This window comes from Chiloscyllium punctatum, chromosome 48 (genome assembly GCF_047496795.1).
Source record: "Chiloscyllium punctatum isolate Juve2018m chromosome 48, sChiPun1.3, whole genome shotgun sequence".
In the NCBI taxonomy this organism is placed as follows: Eukaryota; Metazoa; Chordata; class Chondrichthyes; order Orectolobiformes; family Hemiscylliidae; genus Chiloscyllium; species Chiloscyllium punctatum.
Window position 1 is genome coordinate 51478005 of NC_092786.1, and position 15604 is coordinate 51493608.

Consider the following 15604-nt stretch of genomic DNA (forward strand, 5'->3'; position numbering starts at 1 on the left):
GTGGCACTGAGAGTGTGGTACGGTTCTGGCATCAGGAGGCTGTTAGGGAAACTCCAGTTTGGGGAGGAGGGGAAGGAGATTAGAGTCACCCTGTGGGGGGGGAAGCTGATGAGAGTTAGAAGATGGAGAGGAACTCGGAGTCATGACATAGAGGGGATGGGAGGGAGTGATAGTCAGGTTGCCAGATCCCCTCCTGTTAATTATTATTTCATTTCATTTCCAAAAAAGGAATTGCCTTTGCCAAATTGCTTTTAAGTCTCCCTGGGAAATTAAAAATTGTCTACTTTAATTTCAATGAGAAATGTTTGCTTGTGGGCGGCACGGTGGCTCAGTGGTTAGCACTGCTGCCTCACAGCGCCAGAAACCTGGGTTCATTTCCTGCCTCAGGCGACTGACTGTGTGGAGTTTGCACATCCTCCCCGTGTCTGCGTGGGTTTCCTCCGGGTGCTCCGGTTTCCTCCCACAGTCCAAAAATGCGTAGGTTAGGTGAATTGGCCATGCTAAATTGCCCATAGGTTAGGTGAAGGGGTAAATGTAGGGGAATGGGTCTGGGTGGGTTGCGATTCGGCAGGTAGGTGTGGACTTGCTGGGCCGAAGGGTCTGTTTCCACACTGTAAGTAATCTGTAATCTGTAAGTAATCTGTAAATAGCGCTGGAGGAAATCTCTACAGTGCAAACTTCTCGCCCCCTGATAATCTTCTTGAAGTTAAAGGGGCTGGGGTGCAACAGAGTGAGGGAGTCTCAGAGAGGGGAGAGAAGGACATAGAGGGATAAGGGGTGAGAAAGAGAGAGAAAGGGGTGAGAAAGAGAGAGAAAGGGGTGAGAAAGAAAGATGCAGGCACAGCGGGGAAGGAAAGCAGACTCTGAGGTGAGGAAACCCCAGGCTGAATCCCACCTCACTACCATGTATCGCTTTCATGTGAATTTCACTGAGGCCAGCTTGGAGTGTGCCCCACCCAGAGGTGACCCACCAGATGTGACCCAAGGGTAAAAAGCTACTCCTTAAGTCAGCTCCAGTCATCACCCACATCCTGATGATCATGACTTGGGGCTGAATCTTTACATCTCTCTAGCTCTGCCTCTTCACCAAAAAAGCACAAATTGGCTTTGCCATAAGGCTTATTATTTGGGATTTTTTAAATTGTTGGTGAATTCTTTTGATTTCTTCATATATCTGTTGTCACAACCTTTCCCTTTCTCAAATTTGCTCACTGGATTCCTCAAGGATGAGAGAAATTGCAATGTGGAGTCCAGCTTTAAAACAACAGTTGTATGTCCAAGCTTGGGTTGGGGAGTGGGGGGGCGGTGGGGGGGCTGGGGGTGGAGGTAACTGATCAGAGAGTTTGAGTAGTAATCCTGGCTAATTGTAGCATTGTTATTGTTGTTCTGGCTGAGGAAAACTGTAATATGAAAATGGTTGCATTGGCTGATGAAGGGCTTATGCCCGAAATGACACCTCTCCTGCTCCTCAGATGCTGCCTGACCAGCTGTGCTTTGCCAGCACCACACTCTCGACTCATTGCCACATTAGGCCATGCATTCACCTACTAGTGCTGAAAATGTGTTGCTGGAAAAGTGCAGCAGGTCAGGCAGCATCCAAGGAGCAGGAGAATCGACGTTTCGGGCATAAGCCCTTCTTCAGGAATGAGGAAAGTGTGTCCAGCAAGCTAAGATAAAAGGTAGGGAGGAGGGACTTGGGGGAGGGGCGTTGTAAATGCGATAGGTGTAAGGAGGTCAAGGTGAGGGGGATAGGCCGGAGTGGGGTGGGGGCGGAGAGGTCAGGAAGAAGATTGCAGGTTAGGAAGGCGGTGCTGAGTTCAAGGGATTTGAATGAGACAAGGTGGGGGGGAAGGGAAATGAGGAAACTGGAGAAATCTGAGTTCATCCCTTGTGGTTGGAGGGTTCCTAGGTGGAAGATGAGGCGCTCTTCCTCCAACCGTCGTGTTGCCATGGTCTGGTGATGGAGGAGTCCAAGGACCTGCATGTCCTTGGTGGAGTGGGAGGGGGAGTTGAAGTGTTGAGCTACGGGGTGGTTGGGTTGGTTGGTCCGGGTGTCCCAGAGGTGTTCTCTGAAACGTTCCGCAAGTCGGCGGCCTGTTTCCCCAATATAGAGGAGGCCACATCGGGTGCAGCGGATGCAATAGATGATGTGTGTGGAGATGCAAGTGAATTTGTGGCGGATATGGAAGTATCCCTTGGGGCCTTGGAGGGAAGTAAGGGGGGAGGTGTGGGCGCAAGTTTTGCATTTCTTGCGGTTGCAGGGGAAGGTGCCGGGAGTGGAGGTTGGGTTGGTGGGGTGTGTGGACCTGACGAGGGAGTCACGGAGGGAGTGGTCTTTTCAGAACGCTGATAGGGGAGGGATGGGAAATATGTCCCTGGTGGTGGGGTCCGTTTGGAGGTGGCAGAAATGACGGTGGATGATATGCTGTACATGGAGGTTGGTGGGGTGGTAGGTGAGGACCAGTGGGGTTCTGTCCTGGTGGCGGTTGGAGGGGCGGGACTCAAGGGTGGAAGAGCGGGAAGTGGAAGAGATGCGGTGGAGGGCATCGTCGACCATGTCTGGGGGGAAATTGCGGTCCTTGAAGAAGGAGGCCATCTGGGTTGTACGGTTTTGGAACTGGTCCTCCTGAGAGCAGATGCGGCGGAGACGAAGGAATTGGGAATATGGAATGGCGTTTTTACAGGGGGCAGGGTGGGAGGAGGTGTAGTCTAGGTAGCTGTGGGAGTCGGTCGGTTTATATTAAATGTCCGTGTTGATCGGTCGCCAGAGATAGAAATGGAAAGGTCTAGGAAGGGGAGGGAGGAGTCTGAGACGGTCCAGGTGAATTTGAGGTCGGGGTGGAAGGTGTTGATAAAGTGGATGAACTGTTCAACCTCCTCGTGGGAGCACGAGGCAGCGCCGATACAGTCATCGATGTAGCGGAGGAAAAGGTGGGGGGTGGTGCCAGTGTAGCTGCGGAAGATGGACTGTTCCACATATCCTACGAAGAGGCAGGAATAGCTAGGGCCCATGTGGGTGCCCATGGCTACTCCTTTGGTTTGGAGAAAGTGGGAGGATTGGAAAGAGAAGTTGTTCAGGGTGAGGACCAGTTCAGTCAGTCGAAGGAGGGTGTCAGTGGAAGGGTACTGGTTGGTACGGCGGGAAAGGAAGAATTGGAGGGCTTTGAGTCCTTCGTGATGGGGGATGGAGGTGTACAGGGACTGGATGTCCATGGTGAAGATAAGGCGTTAGGGACCGGGGAAGCGCAAATCATGGAGGAGGTGGAGGGCGTAGGTGGTGTCCCGAACGTAGGTGGGGAGTTCTTGGACTAATGGGGACAGGACCTTGTCAAGGTATGCAGAGATAAGTTCAGTGGGGCAGGAGCAGGCTGAGACAATGGGTCGGCCGGGGCAGTCAGGTTTGTGGATTTTGGGCAGGAGGTAGAAACGGGCAGTGCGGGGTTGTGGGACTATGAGGTTGGAAGCGGTGGATGGGAGATCCCCTGAGGTGATGGTCTGGGAGATGATGGTTTGGTGGTGGGAGGTGGGGTCATGGTCAAGGAGGCAGTAGGAGGTGGTGTCCGCGAGCTGGCGTTTAGCCTCAGTGGTGTAAAGGTTGGTGCGCCAAACTACTACCGCGCCTCCCTTCGCCAAACTACTACCGCGCCTCCCTTACCACTGAGGCTAAACGCCATATCCGCCACAAATTCATTTGCATCTCCACACACATCATCTATTGCATCCGCTGCACCCGATGTGACCTCCTCTATATTGGGGAAACAGGCTGCCTACTTGCAGAACGTTTCAGAGAACAGCTCTGGGACACCCGGACCAACCAACCCAACCACCCCGTAGCTCAACACCTCAACTCCCCCTCCCACTCCACCAAGGACATGCAGGTCCTTGGACTCCTCCATCACCAGACAATAGCAACACGACGGTTGGAGGAAGAGCGCCTCATCTTCCGCCTAGGAACCCTCCAACCACAAGGGATGAACTCAGATTTCTCCAGTTTCCTCATTTCCCCTCCCCCCACCTTGTCTCAGTCAAATCCCTCGAACTCAGCACCGCCTTCCTAACCTGCAATCTTCTTCCTGACCTCTCCGCCCCCACCCCACTCCAGCCTATCACCCTCACCTTGACCTCCTTCCACCTATCGCATTTCCAACGCCCCTCCCCCAAGTCCCTCCTCCCTACCTTTTATCTTAGCCTGCTGGACACACTTTCCTCATTCCTGAAGAAGAGCTTATGCCCGAACCGTCGATTCTCCTGTTCCTTGGATGCTGCCTGACCTGCTGCGCTTTTCCAGCAACACATTTTCAGCTCTGATCTCCAGCATCTGCAGTCCTCACATTCACCTATTAGTGACAACTGGTGTCACACATTGGGGATAACTGTACTGGTCCAACTGCTTCCAATTTACCTTAAACAACAGGGTTTATCTTCTGCTGGATCAGGTCTTTATTCTGCGGTGCATTATAGGTAGATATGCAAGACTGGCTCAGATTTCCAACCAGTCCACACTTCCTAGATTAATATGAACCGAAATGGTTTTACTTATTTGATCAGTCATGATTGTATTAAACAGTGCAGCAGACTCGATGGGCTGAATGGCCTACTCCTGTTGACACCCACTACATAACTGGTGCTGTCGAATTCACCCTGTTTTACATTACAGTCACAGAGACACAGCTAGTGCAATTGCAACTTTCATACCCTGGTAAAAACAATAACTGCAGATGCTGGAAACCAGATTCTGGATTAGTGGTGTTGGAAGAGCACAGCAGTTCAGGCAGCATCCAAGGAGCTTCGAAATCGACGTTTCGGACAAAAGCCCTACAGAGATCACAGTGTCAGGGCAGTGAGTTACAGTCACCACAGTGATAGGGCAGTGAGTAAGGGCTTTTGCCCGAAACATCGATTTCGAAGCTCCTTGGATGCTGCCTGAATGGCTGTGCTCTTCCAGCACCACTAATCCAGAACTTTTCTCACCTTGACAATTGGAATGATCTCAGCTGGCAGCAACTTGCTATCAATTATTCACAATGGCTGCAACTTGTCCAAAGAGCTACATCACACTTATTAACTTTTGCATCCACTTCCAGGATATAGATGTCGCTGACTGGGTCAGCACTTATTGTCCATCGCTAATTACCCTTAAGAATGTGGGGATGAGCTACCTTCTGTTACCTTTCCAGAGCCAACAGGAGGGAGTTGCAGGATTTTGACACAGTGACCATGAGGAAATGGTGATGTAGTTCTCAGTCAGGGTAGCGCCTGACTTTGGGAGGAACTTGCAGCTGGTACATTTGCCATCGTAAGTGAAAAAGGTCGGGCAAATGGGACGTTGGACTTTATTTCAGTGGGAAAAGTAGGGACGTGCTAAAACTGTATGAAACACAAGTCAGACCACAGCTGGAACACTGAACAGTTCAGAGCCCCTTATCTAAGGAAAAATAGATTGGCAATGGATGCAGAGCAGGGAGGGCACATAAGGCAGACCCTCCAAATGCCTAAAGAGGAGAGGTTGAGTAAATTGGATCTGTACCCTGTAGGATAGCGAAGAATGAAAGGTGGCCTTAATGAAACATAAAATTCTTATAGGACTTGAAAGGAAGATGTGGACAGATTGTTTCCCCAAGTCCCTCTAGGATGAGAGGGCATCATCTTGGAATGAGGAGTTGCATATTTAAGACAGGGATAAGGAGGATCCTTTTCTCCCAGTGGGTAGTGAATTCTTTACCACAGAGGGCTGTCAAAGCTGGGTCATTATGTATATTCAAAGTTGAGACAGGCAGCTTTTTAATCAGTAAGGGTAAAAGGAGGAAAGTGGAGTTGAGGATTATCCGATCAACCATGATGTCATTGAATGGCAGGGCAACTGTGATAGGCTGAACTGCCTACTTCTGCTCTGACATCTTAGTCTCATGGAGTCCTGATGACTTAATGATGAGGCAAATTGGTGGAAGAGAAGGAAAAGGAAGTAACTTAAATCCTGCCCTCCAGATCTCACGACCATTTGAGACATCCTGCCCCATGTTCCCAAAGATATGGGAGTTGAGAATCTGCTCAGTCACATAAGACCCAATGCAGAAACTCACAGCCCATGCAGAAATCACACTCAAAGTGAGGGTTGGTTGCTGACAATAGTGTGTGATGCTGTGAAATACAAACAGCAGTGGGAGAACATTCACAACATGTGCCAGTGACAGGCTCTGCAGAGACACATTAGTATCTGCTTAAACCCCAGAGGAATGTTGTGTATGTGAACAGGCTGGAGACAGAGCGACAAGATGATATTTGCAGTGCCATGCCTGAAACTCCGTGTAAACAGCGTGATAGCTAGACGTCAGCTGAGAAGCCGCTGTGTAAATGGTCTATAATTTGGAGTCTAAGAATTACAAGTTTGCTTTATTTGTTTATTGGATGTGTCACTGGCTACAGCAGCAATTATTGCCCATCCCAAATTGCCTTGGATAAAGTCTTTCAGCTGTAGAGGCACCCATAGTGCTACTAGGAAGGACGTTCCAGACTTTTAACACAGCAATGGTGAGGGGATCATTATATATTTCCAAGTCAGGATGGTGTGTAGAGAGAGAAAGGGGATTTGCATCTACATGTCACCATTCAACACCAGGAAAAGTCCCAGTTAAATACATTTTGAAGAGTAGTTGCTGCGCTGTTGCAATGTAGGAAATGTGCGGGTCAATTTAAGCACAGCAAGATCCCATGAACAACATTAACTTGAGGCATTGGTTGGAGAACAGATAATCTCCAGGACACCAGAGTGCACTCCTGAACTCTCATTAATCCTTGAAGATACCCCATCAAAACATCAACATGTAGCTTCTTTCTCCACACATGCCATCTAACCAGCTGAGAATTTCCAGCATTTTCTGTTTACATTTAAACAGACTTTGGTTCCTTTGACTTGCCTTCTTCAATCAAGCCACTGATTGGACTCTCCTTAAGTTGAGGGAGCTATGACCTCTCCTTTCACCTTTGACCCTCAGTAGACCATTTGTAAACTGCATATTGGGAGCCTCTGTTCACAACTTTCCTGGCTTTGGGATGTCGATCAATTTGTGATTTTGTGATGGTCCTCATTTCCTAACATCTTGGAAATGTTTGGCAATGTCATTGAGGAGTAGGGCCCCATGAAGGTGGAATTATTGTGTCTATGTTTCAATCGTTTCTTGTGCAGAGATGCCTGATCTACATTTCATAAATGCCCAGCGCTGCAAGAGAAATTTATAACCTGTGAGGAGATTACAGGCATAGACCTAGGGCCATCTCTCAATAACATCGAATTACTCAATAACATCATCCACAAGCAAGACAGTGTTTGGGATTGTGATCTTTGCTAGGGATGCAAATCTCATGGTCCCAATTAAAGAGTAAAAATGTGAATATGTCCACAACTTACATACCTACAGCATTTATTCTGCAGAGAATCCTTGGCTGGTCTCATTGCCATCCTTCCATTTGAAAATCTACAGGGAATAAAGAATATATATTCACAGCTCACACAGTCTCACTCAACTCTTTGACTGGAAGGTGAAAGAAAGAAATATTCTCTTTGATCTTTCCCTTAGCCCCGACCTCTAATCTTTCTCTTTTCATCAAGTTTTTCTACGTGATAAATAATACGACGGTCACTGTTCCTCTGAATACTGCTCCCTTCCAGAAATCCAGACCAACGACCAGAAGACCGTGGTTCAAGTCCCAACACAGAAAAGAGGGCACTCTACTAATTCTGAGACAAAAGGTTAACGTTCGTAAAGATGACCGTGAAATAACTGGGATTGCCATAAAATCCACTTGTTCATGAATGCGCTGTAAGGAAGGAAATGTATCATTCCAACCTTTCATTGAATCTTCATGGGATGTGGGTGTGGCTGCCTTTACTGCCCATTCCTAATTGCCCTTTAGAAGTTGGTGGTGAGCTACCTTCTTGAACCATTGCACTTAGTTGGATGTAGGAACACCACAGAATTTTGACCCAGTGATAGATATTTCCAAATCAGGATGGTAAGCAGCTCGCAGGTGAACTTCCAATTGTTCGGTGATAAAGTGCTTATTTCTCTCTGTGTTTTATATATCCAAAGGTGCCCTTTTACACACTTAAACATTTTCCTCCCACTATCTGCGCATTTTTCCATCGATTAATCACCACCACTGGTGTTCCTATTTATCGGCTACCGTTGGCTTTCTAGATGGTAGAGCATACAAGTTTGGAAACTGCTGTTGAAGAACCACTAGTGATTCATTGCAATGCACCTTATGAGTGGTGCACACTACTGCCACTGAATTGGCAGTGGAGGGATTAAATGTTTAATGTGTTAAATGGGATGCATCAGTCAAGTCAGCTGCTTGACCTGGATGGTGTCAAGCTTATTAGGCCAAGATATGGTGTACACTCTTAACTGCCAATAGCCTGGAAAGTCATTGAGTTGTACTGAGAAAGCTGGCTGATCATCACTTTCTCCAGTCCAAAATGTCTACGTTAGGTGGACTGGCCGTGCGAAATTGCCCACAGTATCCATGGATGAGTAGGTTAGGTGGATTGGCCATGCTAAATTGCCCATAGTGTCCAGGGATGTGTAGGTTAGATGGATTAGCCATGGGAAACACGGGGCTATGAGGATAGGGTAAGGGGTGGGTCTGGGTGGGATGCTCTTCAGAGAGTCAGTGTGGACTTGATGAGCCAAATGGCCTGTTTCTGCACTGTAGAGATTCTATGATTCTATGGGCAATTAGGAACAGACAATAGATACTGACCTTACTAACAATATCCACATCCAGTCAATGAATAAAAGAAAGCCATCCCACAACATATTCCTATTTCCTGTTCAATCAAAACTTCAAAGATTTCCAATATAAAAGAATAATTAAAATTTTGATGGGATTCTGCTTTTTAGTGTTACTTTTTGAAAACTTTTTGTGTTAAATTTAGCTATTCTTTAAAATTTGCCACATGATAATAATGTAAAACATACTGACAGATTTTGTTCAAATTCCTCCATCTATTATTTTAATTTTAGGTTACTTCCTCAGTTAAAACAATGCAGATCAGGAGGCCCAGGTTCAAGTCCCATCTGCTATTGAGGGGTTTAATAATATGTCTGACCAGGTTGGTTAGAGGAACATTTTGAGAACTATCATGCAATTACTTTACTTGCCTTGTTAGTAATATTCCTCAAGTATTGTAGCAACTGACCATATTATAAATGAAGGCCCCTTTAAGAATGAATCAGAACATGTTCCAGAAATAACAGAGCAGCTGAGGCTCATTGAAGCACATATTTAAGGAGTGGTTTTCTCCAATTCCATTGTAATTTGGTCCTCTCTCTCATGTTTGTTGTGAGATGCTCACAGTGCTGTTTTGAAGGGTGCTCCAGGATTCTGTTGCAGTAATAGTGAAGGATTGGCAATACAGGTTCAAGACAGGATGGTGCGTGGCTTGAAGGGGCACTTGTAGGTGGTGACATTCCCAAGTATTAACTGCCCTTGTCCTTAACAATCCTAAGCTGATCTCTAACCTAGTCTGTATGCCAACATCTTAGGTTGTTAGTACTGAAGGCATTCCTTGGTAATAACACTTTCAAATCTTTGTACAACAGCAGCAATGGGACAAGGCTGTGGCTGCTGCTGGAAGGGCAATCCAGGTTTCAGGCAAGTGATTTGTGGGTGGGACAGATTCTCTGATGGGTGTCATGAACCGAGGTTGACCCATCCGTACATGTCCTCGATTATAAACAGATTAACTGTTGGGTGGATCATCTGTTTGCAGATGAGTAAATTGTAGCCTGGAGGGAGGAGGCCTTTAATTAATTCTTATGAGGTTGAAATTAATAGAGAAGTAAGATCTCTTCCTCTGCCCCATTTCCATTTAGTCCCTCCCTCTCTCTCTCCTTTACCTTTCATAGTCTGCATTGCCCTTAACAAAGTCAGAAGTCTGACAACACTAGGTTATAGGCCAACAGGTTTATTTGAAATCACAAGCTTTCAGAGTGCTGTGATTTCAAATAAACCTGCTGGACTCTAATCTGGTGTCGTCAGACTTCTGACTTTGTCCACCCCAGTCCAACATAGCGCCCTCACATCATTGGCCTTAACAGGCTTTGGATGTAAAATTATTCAACTGGAAATGCTAGCAGTTTACAGGTGGTGATTAATCAATGGAAAAAGGCTATGTGTGATGATGGGAGGAAAATGTTCAATTGTGTGCAAGAGCACCTCTGGATATATTAAAAAGAAAGAGATAAGTAAGACCTGTATCATTGAAGTACCTGGGAAGGGCTCTTGCGGTGCAGTGTTAGTGTACCTACATCTATCTAGGCAGCCCTGGGTTCAATTCCCTGGAGGGGTGTAGTAACATTTCTGAACAGATTGATTAGAAGATATCTACACCTACTTGAGAGTTGTGGCGTGGGGTCTTGCTGTGAGTGACTCTATGTCATGTTAATAACTGTATAATTTAATAACAGTATTAAAACATACTCACAAACTAAAAGTCTTTCTAGCAAACATTAAGGGGTTTTCCTCCTACTTTTGCCCAACCAAATGCTGGAATGTTAAGTACACCTACAGATTAGGTTCGGTCTAGGTTATGACCTGCCAGAGCTCAGCCGATATCTGGTGGGGGTTGAGCTGTTGGTCAGCTGATGCTGAGTTTTTTTTGAAGATTCTCGATTCTAATTGTCCTGGGGTAGATGGTCAGCAACAAGAAAGGGCAGTCAATGTTACACATGAAGAGAAGAAATTGATAGGATTAATAGGCAGCAATAATTTCCACATCTCCTCTTCCTCTTTATGAGAAAGTGCTCTGAGAGATTACTCCTAATGAGTGAAAAGAGTCAAGGCATATATAAGGAGACATTTCAAGAGGGGGCCGATTAATGCAAAAGTGTTTTGAAAGATAATGCACCTATAAAATTTGGGCATGGGCCCCCACCAACTGTTAGACAGCAGTGACATTTTTTTTTCCAATGCAAGTGGACTTTATTATTGCCAGAAACAAGATGGTAGAGTTGGCACAAGTGCCAGTTATGAATTCCATTTAAAATTGTTAACTGTGTTACATACTGAAAACCCCTATTCGTTTGGAGGGTCTTACTGTCTCCAATCTTGGCCAAGTATTGCTGCAGTGTTGCACCCATAACAGTCAAGTATGGCAGGTGTCTGCACGTGAGACTGTCAGTACTACAGTCAATGTCTCCACACTTCGGATTCAAAGACAAATCTTTAGGCTGTGTGTAGAAATGGTCGAGGTGGGTTAAAAATCCTCATTGCTCATCTTGTTCAATGAGGGGCACCAGATGCCATTATCCAGGGTGTACAGTATGCCTGATGAATGAGTCTGAATCAGAGCAGGTCCCTTTGATTCACCCGAAAGAAATTAGTTGTTTAAAGGTATACTGCCAACTCCGTGCACGTATTGTTTTCCTGCTATTTCCAACAAAAAAGAGGGTGAATATGTGCCCATCTCCCCTCCCTGTCACACTATCAACAGCTGGGCCACCATGTTCTCTGGGTCCTGTGACCTCCAAGGTCTTAACCCTTAGCAAGTACTAACATGCTGACGCAATGCTACCAACTCAGGGATTGGAAGGCTTTATTTGAGTGCAATTTTCCCGACCCTCTAATGTCAAAGAACAATGTTTTCACAAACCTGTCTTTTTTTTGGTTCTCCAGCTGCACATTAACCTTTGGTGTTTCGATGCAATAGGATGTTGTTCATGTTACTCCATAACTCCAGCTGGAGCTTTTTAACCTATTAAAGTCTAACAATGAAAGGGACTCTAGTGGTGCTGTGGTAGTGTCCAGACCTCTGAGTCAGAAGACCTGGAGTTCAAGTCCCACCTGTTCCAGAGGTGTATAATGACATCTCTCAGCAGGTTTACCTAGAGATGCTGTGAACTGCACTTCAATTGATATTCAAGCTCAAATCAGCAGTGAGCAGGAGTTAACGATGTAACAAACACAAATGACTGCAGATGTTGACAATCTGGAAGAAGGAACAAGAAAAATATGCTGGAAGGGCTCTTGTGGCACTGTGGTAATGTCCTTATCTCTGAGCTTGGAGGGTGGGTTCAATTCCCACTTGCTCCAGAGGTGTCGAGTAACATTCTTGAGCAATTTAATTAAAAATACCTGTAATAAAACCAATTTTCTTTTTGATAGGAATTACTTAGCAGGTTACGGTCTTGTCTGTGGAGTGAGAATCTGAACAAATGTTTCAGGCCAATAACCTCTCATCAGGATTTGTGAGCATAGGTCATCACCCTGAAATATTATCATTGGTTCTGGTTCTTTCATCCATTCTGTGGTTCAGCACCACATTCACCAAATGTACCAGTGGATGAGTGGACAAGTTAAACTTTACCAGATTAACCTCAGTGACAGTAAATGACCTGAAGTCAGACATATTAAAACTATCAGAATGCAAGGAATCAAGACAGGTGAGAAGATGAAATCCAGGCTGATTGGTTGTGCCCAGCTGTTTCATGGCACAGACTTTCTTGGTACATGGCAGAAGAACTGTGCCCTGTGCCTGGTTCCTGTTAAGAAATTTCTGAAGGGTCTGTTCCATAACTAGTTAGTTGGCAATCCCTGTGAGACAGAACTGAACATCGCTTGTCCTGTCACACTCCTCAGGTAGGGAAGTGTGCCCAGTAGCACTGGGGTAGAAAGGAAAATACTGAGCAAATGGTAGGATCCTAAACTGGGAAAGGGGATTTTAAGAAGACTTAGAGGCAGCAGGGCAGTGTAATTCTAAAATAAATTATATACCACCTTTCACAACCTTGAGCCATCCTAAAGTGCTTCACAACCTAGTGAGTAATTTTTAAAAGGCAATGTAGGGAACTCAGCAGCCAATCTATGCACAGCAAGATCCCACAAACAGCAACATAATCATAGCCAGATCACCGTGATTTAATCATGTTAGTTGAAGGATTAATAAGACCCAAAGAATATGTAGAAGCAGGCCATTCAGCTCATAGAGTTCACATCAACCCTCCAAAGAGCATTCCATCCAGACTCCCCCCATATCTGCCATGGCTAACCCACCTAGACTGCACATCCCTGGAGACTATGGTCAATTTAGCATGGCCAATCCACCATTAGACTGTGGGAAGAAAGCATTGTACCCAGAGGAAACCCATGCAGCCATGGGGAGAATATTCAAACTTCATACAAAATGTCAGCCAATGGTGGAGTTGAATCTGTGTCCGTAGCACTGTGAGACAGCAGTGCTAACCACTAAGCTACTACACCGCCCAACTCATAGGCAGCTGGGATCTCTGAAAGCCAAGAGTTTCAAACATGGACAATGTAGGGACTGAATACTCAGTGGAAGAAATGGGGATTGATCAGTAATCCACAAGACCATAAGATATAGGAGCAGAATGAGGCCATTTGGCCCATTGAGTCCAGGATGAAGCAGGAGATACAGGCTTGAGATGTACAACTAGGGAAAATAATTCAGAGAGATTGAATTAAGATTGTGGAGCCCTTCAGAAATAAGAGAAGACAAACTATTAAATCAACATGGAGAAGAAACGAAGAATGCTAAGGTCAGACACAATCTTCTCGCAGAGATTTTCACAGGTGAATCCTCCCAAAATGCCCAGGAAAACAGAAACTGGAATATTCTCCCCTGGCGCTCCACTTTTCACAATGAGATCAAAAAGTCTCTCATACATCCCTAATAGTAATTTTTTTTAAAAAATAGATAAAATTGGAAAATGAGATGAAGTGTAATTGTTTTCGTGAAAATCAGAGACACTGTCTCCTGCCTCTGATTTCACGTCCCCCTGTAATGCGAGAGATGGTTACTCAGTGCAGATTGCAATGAAAATGTAGACAGACTGTCACATTGAACAGTTTGCTTTCATGTTTAAGTGACACAAATGTTGTACCAAATGATGGTGAACTGCCATGGGAAGGCACTGAAAACAGGGCGAATTACTAATGCCAGAGATACAGAAAGATAGAACACAAATACACACACAGACAACAGTAGATAGGAGTAGGGAACAGAATAAACAAATAAGCCTAGAAGAGAGAGGTACAGAGACTGAGAGGCAGACCGGAAAAAGAGGGGTGTGAAAGACAGAGAGACATACAAAAGAGCAAGAGACTGAGACAAAGTCAGAGATCAGGGAAGGATCCAGATATGAAAAGAAAACAGAAGGTAGTCAATGAAAGATAATTTTATTGGGAGTGATGAGAGATTGAAACAAAGAGAACCAAAGGGAGGAAAAGGAGGGAGGGGAATGAAGAAATCACAGACAAAGAGAATGGTGGCAAGATACAAGGAAGGGACAGAGAAGGAAGGGACAACATTCCTAAAGGAGAAACGGTCAACTAACCCAGCGTCTGTCTGGGACAGGGGCACATTCGCACTCTGTCGCAGAATCAATTCACTTTCCATCTGATTCAAACGAGTTATAGGGGAGGAACAATACAAAGAGCAGCCAGGAACCCGAAGCCTGCCTCTCGATGGGGAAATCATTAACTAAAGTAACACAAGGCAGCAGCGTTTAAAAGCGGACAAAAGAAATTGTGAAACACCCCCGCGCCGCTTTATAACCATCTCTCCATCTGTAAACAAATCCTAGAAGGTCAAACTGACACCTCGGCCGAGAAAAGCACATCGCGAGTAAATAGAGGAACACGTTTACCCGAATTCCATCTCCACTTTGGAAATATCAGCCAGGATAAGAAGGATTGCGAGGATAGTGAGCAGCCCGAACAACCAGCCGCTGAATTCCAGGCGCATTCTGTGTCACTTTGTGATGGTTACAAAGAGAGACTTTTGGAAGTGGGCGCAGGGAGCTGGGAACTGTCGACACTGGCCTCTCCAACAACAAGTTGCGTTGCTGATCCTGGACGGTGTGCCTGCACGGTTTCCCTGGATATGTTTGGGCTCTGTGTCTGTGTGAGTCTCCCATTCAAACCCAGCTCAATGCACTCTCTGCAATCCAACTGCCCAATTCCCGATTGCGTCTCCTCTCTTCCTCCTCCTCCTCCTCCCTGCGTTTCCAAGGTTTCCCGAGTCTGGAGGGACTCCTGACTCTCCCAGTTCACGTTCATTAGCAGAGGTTAGAGGGATTGGAAAGACGAGGGGTGACTGGCGTGTCACCTACAACATGAGGAACGGCTGCACTTAAAGTGGAAACCAGCCTTCTCCCAGTTCACCCATTTCAGTTTAACAACCCTGCCGCCCAACCTTTACAAGAAAATTCAAAATCAATGTGGAGCTTTCTAACCAGGTATATCTGGTGTACCGCCTATTTCCAACCCAGTCAAATTATTGACAACTTTAAAGTCATAAGGCTATTGTCCGGGACTGGGCACGAGATTCCATTTTCTACATTAATCCACTTGATGCTAAAACCAGTAAAAAAAATTAACAAATAAAATTTGTTCCGGGCAGTTTCAATTTATTTTTAGGGGTTAAAGAGGATTTTTCGCAGTATATTTTTCCGACTGTTGTTCCACTTTTTTAAAAATTCACTCGTGGGACATGGGTGTCACTGGCTGGGTCGGCATTTACTGCCCTTGTCCCTAGTTGCCCCGTGAGGAGGTGGGGATGAGCTACCTTCTTGAACCGCTG

The 15604-nt window shown here is 45.8% G+C and overlaps 1 protein-coding gene across 1 annotated transcript in view; it reads right to left on the bottom strand.

The window, feature by feature from the left end:
* Window positions 1–15203, bottom strand: part of st8sia2 (ST8 alpha-N-acetyl-neuraminide alpha-2,8-sialyltransferase 2) — a 43068-nt gene extending 27865 nt beyond the window's left edge. Inside the window, exons 1-2 of the mRNA XM_072565208.1 lie at window positions 14670–15203; window positions 7410–7472 (exon numbers count right to left, since the gene is read on the bottom strand). Coding sequence (XP_072421309.1) covers window positions 7410–7472; window positions 14670–14767 — 161 coding nt within the window. The 5' untranslated portion in view covers window positions 14768–15203. The remainder of the gene's footprint in view (window positions 1–7409; window positions 7473–14669) is intronic.
* Window positions 15204–15604: the final 401 nt, after the last annotated feature.